This window comes from Cryptomeria japonica, chromosome 5 (assembly GCF_030272615.1).
Source record: "Cryptomeria japonica chromosome 5, Sugi_1.0, whole genome shotgun sequence".
NCBI lineage: Eukaryota > Viridiplantae > Streptophyta > Pinopsida > Cupressales > Cupressaceae > Cryptomeria > Cryptomeria japonica.
Window position 1 is genome coordinate 853192252 of NC_081409.1, and position 6031 is coordinate 853198282.

Genomic DNA, 6031 nt, shown 5'->3' on the forward strand with positions numbered 1-6031 from the left:
CATGATTTTTTGCTTTAATCTCCCCAATCATTGCCAATTATTACTAGTAAACATGAAATCAAAATACCTCATAATAAATTTAATTTAATCATAATTAGTTTTAATATAAACATAGTGGTCCTCTTTGCTTCTAATAAAACTCAACTCTAATTAGAAAACATTGATGTTTTGACACCACATTTGAAGCAATTGTTTCAAACTAGAGTTATTCTAACTTTTGTAAGAAAATAAAACTAAAATTTAAAGAAGAAATAAATCCTAATTGAATAAGTTTTTGAAATCTAATCAAGGGAATTGTTGGGAAGGGAGATCAAAATTCTATGTTTTATTCAACCTTGTCATAATCACAGTGTTAATTATATAAATAGGTTAAAATATGTGTGGATGAGTACATGTATTTGAATTGGAAGATATAGTTGCAAAATACGAAGAAACATATTTAATTGGTTTCTTTCTTTCTCTATAAAATTTAGCTATTGTTTGTTTGCTTTTTTGTACAATATAACAAAAAATTACTTTTGAAAGACTATTTGCATTGTATAAAAAACCACCACATTTTTATTTATCAAAATACAAGTGTATTTATTTTCATTGTTGACTATTTATATCAAAGTTTTATCCATAATTAAAACATTATTTTAGTGGAACAATTATTAGGATTCATTATTTTAGTTTCAATTAGACAGATATTTTTGTGATTCTTAATTTTTTTAGTGTGGATGATTAATTCTAAAGTTATACCATCATGATTAGGAGAAATATATTTGAATTAAAATATATATTAACATAAATTAATTTATATTAAAGTAACTTGTCTAAAAATTTAATTGAAAACAATAAGCCCCAATAATTCATAAATGTTGTGCAAATTCTTGTAGTATAAAAAGATTTAATTGTTATTGTATAACAATTACTTAACAACCTCTTAATTAATATGAAAGGTCACTTAATTAATTTTACAATCACTTAATTATTATGCAAATGAATAAAATAGAATTAAATGTATATGAATAAATGTAGAGTGATCATGGCCTCATGGCCCACATACTCAACAAAATTCTAGTTTGATGTGTTTAATAACTCGGAATGTTATGAAGACATTCATAAGCAAATATTGTTTTAGTTGTGTTTTTAAGCTATCTCAATTAGGTAGCTTGAATTTTGTGGCTACAATTTCCCCCGGTTATGTTGCCTCTACTATATAGTGGTATGCATCAATGTGACTACTACAAAGAATGCTCGCATGGCAAACTGCTCTGCTTGGACGCTCTTCCTTTCCTTATCCTTGATCCTCATTCTATTCTCTTATACGGCATGCGCAGGAAACATTAGCTTTACTTTCCCTCCCAAAACAAATATCAGAGTAGATTATGACGCTTGTTTTGAAGGGAACAAAATACAACTCACCAAAAATGAATTAGTAGGTGATTTGAGAAATAGCACAGGCTGGGCCACTTACAACAAACCAATTCCTCTATGGGACAACTCTTCTGGGTCTCTCGCAAGTTTTGCATCATATTTTCAATTCCTTATCAGAAACTCCAGCCTGAAGTTAACGGGCGGTCTCACTTTCTTTATTGCCCCGTTCGACCATAAACCACCAGCACATGCTTGCGTGAAGTGGCTGGGCCTCTTTGGCGAAACCACAGATAGTAAGTTTTCAAATCCTGTAGTGGCTGTCGAGTTCGACACATTCCAGAACGAGTTTGACCCCGATGATAACCATGTGGGAATAGACGTCAACTCAGCTGTTTCCGTGGCGAGTGTTTCGCTTAGCTCTGCTCTCAAAAGTGGGATACCTTGGAACGCGTGGGTAGATTACGATGGGAATACAACTGAGTTACAGGTATTTGCTAATCTCAATAATATTTCTAAACCCATAAGCCCGATTTTGACTTATCAGATAGATCTGCGTCACTATTTTCCGGAAAAGGTTAAGGTTGGCTTCACCGCATCCACTGGAGATGCATGTGAAACCCACACAGTCCAGGCTTGGAATTTTTCTTGTAAATATGCGTGGGATACCTTCTCTGCTCCCCCTCCGACCATTTTTTCCTCTGAACTGTCATTAGAAGATTACTCACCCTCTCCAGATTCCTCACCGCCTCCTCCAGATTCCTCACTCCCTCCAGATTCCTCACCGCCTCCTCCAGATTCCTCACTCCCTCCAGATTCCTCACCCCCTCCTCCAGATTCCTCACTCCCTCCAGATTCTTACCCCCTCCTCCAGATTCCTCACTCCCTCCAGATTCACCGCCTCCTCCAGATTCCTCACCCCCTCCTCCAGATTCCTCACTCCCTCCAGATTCCTCACCGCCTCCTCCAGATTCACCGCCTCCTCCAGATTCCTCACCCCCTCCTCCAGATTCCTCACTCCCTCCAGATTCCTCACCGCCTCCTCCAGATTCCTCACTCCCTCCAGATTCCTCACCTCCTCCTCCAGATTCCTCACCGCCTCCTCCAGATTCCTCACCTCCTCCTCCAGATTCCTCACTCCCTCCAGATTCCTCACCGCCTCCTCCAGATTCCTCACCTCCTCCGGAAAATGTTCCTCCAGCTTCCTCACACCTTCCGGGGAAATTTTCTCCACATGCCTCACCATCAACTACTCAAAATAGTAAGAAAATTATCTTGATATCTGTCTGCGTCTGCTTGCCGATGAGCTGCTGTTTTTTGTTTATCGCCTGCCGGTGGTATTCGAAACAGAAGGAAACGAAGCCGGATAATGAAGGTGAGGATGGAGAAACAGAGCTGGACGAACAGTTCGCTCAAGGCCCCTGCAAATTCTCTTATGCTCAACTCAGCGCGGCTACCTGTAACTTCAGCAACAAAGAAAAACTGGGAGAAGGCGGCTTCGGAAGTGTCTACAGGGGGGTATTGCCTACAACGAACGAGATAGTGGCTATAAAGAGAATATCCCAAGAATCCAAGCAAGGAAGAAAGGAGTATATTGCAGAGGTTACCGTAATCAGTAAACTGAGACACCGTAACCTTGTGCGACTCTTGGGATGGTGCCATGAAAAAGCTGAGATGCTTCTTGTTTACGAGTTCCTCCCTAATGGAAGTCTCGATAGATTTATATTCCATGAAAGAAAAGACTGTTTGAATTGGGAGCGAAGGTACAGTGTTGCTTGTGGTATAGCCTCTGGTCTTATTTATCTTCACGAAGAGTGGGATCAGCGCGTTGTTCATAGAGACGTGAAGTCCAGCAATGTGTTGTTGGATTCAAATTTCAATGCAAAGCTGGGGGATTTTGGTCTAGCAAGACTTGTAGAACCTGATCACTCCGCCTCCCATACAACCATGGTTGCAGGGACACATGGATATATGGCACCAGAGTATATTGAATCAGGAAAGGCGAGCCCAGAATCAGACGTGTATAGCTTTGGAGTTCTGGCTTTGGAAATTGCCTGCGGAAGGCATCCCATTGACTACAGCTTGCATGAATACAATCTCAGACTGGTCGCCTGGGTTTGGGATTTGCATAGGCAAGGGAAGATATTGGATGCGGCAGACAATAAGCTAAAAGGGAATTTCAAGAGTGTGGAAATGGAGATGCTGATGCTGGTGGGATTGTTGTGTTCTCATCTGAACCCATATGCGAGACCCACGATGAGAGAGGTGTTAAAGATGTTAGAATTTGACACTCCACTGCCGGATGCTACCCTGAATATGCCTGTAGCTGTGTACGGCGACGCTCTTATTTCTCATGGTGGCTCATCTCAACTAGCTTGCCTTTGACATCTATCCCTCGCTCCTCGCCTTCTTCCGCTTCAGGAAGCAGCAAAGGTAAAACCTCCGGTCCTCCAATACCTGATATAGAAGCCCGTTAAGCGCGTTCTTCGCTTCAAACTTTATAGGTTTTGTACGGTATAACGTAGTTGTTTGTGTTCTCATGTAAAAAGTTCAAACAGTGCCGTGTGTTTACTGGTGTCATATTAAGCTCCTAGGGCTGGGGCCAACTTTCCCTATTTCTTTATGTATTTTGATATGAAATTTGTAGCGCTGCTGCTTCAAAATCACAGTCATATGCTTGTATTTAATTTTCTGTTTGTAAACATTGAACGTGTTAATTTTCGATAGACAGTTCTGATTATGTTATATATTCTATTGCAATTTTAGACTTGTATTTTACTCATTATATTTCAATTTGTGAGTGTGTAAACTGTGTGAACTAAGCTGCATTTTGAGTGTTCTTTGAAATTTTTATATAATATAGTTGTTTGAGTGTTTTTTTAATGGACATAACAGATCTTGTATTCCTTCTTGTACGGCTTTTAAAATATTTAGATGAAGAAATTATTACAAGAATATAGAGTCATCTTAGGAGCTGAATACAAATTAGTAACGCTGTAGCAAAATGTACAGCATAAACTCTAAAACTAGAACATCAATTACAACACCAGTAAATCAAACAATCCTTTGTTAAGACAAGCAGACAAATGAAACCACTAATGTAGAAAACAACTATCAACATAGAACACTCGAGCTATCATCTTGTATTCCTTTCTATGCATATAGACATGAAATTGTACTAATCTTCAATAGTGCTTAGGCAGAGTAATAAGTACAAATAGATAGGCTCTCATGGTATATTGTGTAACCAAAAGACATTTTTCAAAAAAAGCTATTTATTTTCGGGATTAAGTTTGATATATTAGTCATCATTTAATGATCATTTATTAACTTAATATTTATATAAGATAAAAAGTATATAAATATGTAATTCAACTTCACACTTTTTTTAAATTATTCTAATGATGAGCATTATGTCCTCATTGATTTATTATACTAGCGAGTTTGAATCTTTACATTCAGAATATTGGGATTCATGTCTGTAACTTCATGTCTTAAACCTTTGTTGGGTTAGTGTACTTGCAAACCTTATGCCCTTGCTAGACTACTCAATTTGTGGATTTGGGCTACTTGTATTAATGCAATGCACACAAATGAAAGATGTGTCTCTACCTTTGCAACTTTACTTGATTTGGACTATACTAAAAAGACTCATATTATCGATAAACAAAAAAGTGTAAAAAGATATTATTATTATTATTAATTAAAACATACAATATTTACATGGTACAATAAAAATTGATTAATAATATAATTTATTAATTACAAATATAACAAAGGTTAAATATGATTGAACATTATATTATTAACTATCTCAAGTTCTTATAATTTATGTGTGCAATAGATAATATCATCAATTATATCACAATGATTAAATCTCTAATTTTGAAGAAACAATACTCCTTTTAATGTAAACCCATGATTAAGTTGTGCACCCAATAGATTTGTACATGACTATAAAGAACTAAAAAATGATAGAGTATTTATATCACTTTTTAAAAAAAGTTTACATTCTAGAAAACATAAGCCATGCATATTCTAGCGGTTTTGTATCGCATAACTACATAATTGGTAACATAAGCATGCTATATTATAAATGCTACCTAGTTTAGAACAGTAAAAACTTGTCCTTGTGTTTGAAAAAAAAAATATAAACATGTTGGGAATGGACTTCAATTCAATTGTTTCCATGGAGAACATTTTGCTTAGCTCTGAAGGTGAATTCTTAAACAATACTCTCAACATGGGATAGCTTTCAAAGCGTGGATAGATTACAATCAAATTGTGAAGCAGGTATGTTGGGATACAAGAACACTAATAGTGGGGGGTGAATCAATGTTCTATGGTATGAATAGATTTTATCCTTTTATACCATACACATATAAACCGGTAAATAAATAAACATATAACAAGAAGAAAATAAACCATCCACATAAATGAACACCATAACAAACAAATTTTATACGTGGAAAACCTCAAAGAGGAAAAACCACAGTGGGATTTGTGACCCACAATATCAGTTCACTGGCCATATGAAAAGATATTACATATAATAGGGGCATGCACATACAGGAAGGCACACTGCCTAGAGAATATTGCTCATCACTAAAGAGCTTCACTGACTACAAGCTTTCTGCTAAAGTAAATTACTGAAAATGAACTCAAGAATGTATCT

At 36.4% G+C, this 6031-nt stretch overlaps 1 protein-coding gene across 1 annotated transcript; it reads left to right on the top strand.

Annotated features, from left to right (window-relative positions):
* Positions 1-1243: 1243 nt before the first annotated feature.
* LOC131876229 (L-type lectin-domain containing receptor kinase IX.2-like) lies at positions 1244-4025 on the top strand. The gene is made up of 2 exons (XM_059221108.1): positions 1244-2255; positions 2306-4025. Exons 1-2 carry the CDS (start codon positions 1244-1246, stop codon positions 3739-3741), a joined length of 2448 nt encoding a protein of 815 aa, XP_059077091.1. The 3' UTR covers positions 3742-4025.
* The last annotated feature ends 2006 nt before the right edge of the window (positions 4026-6031 follow it).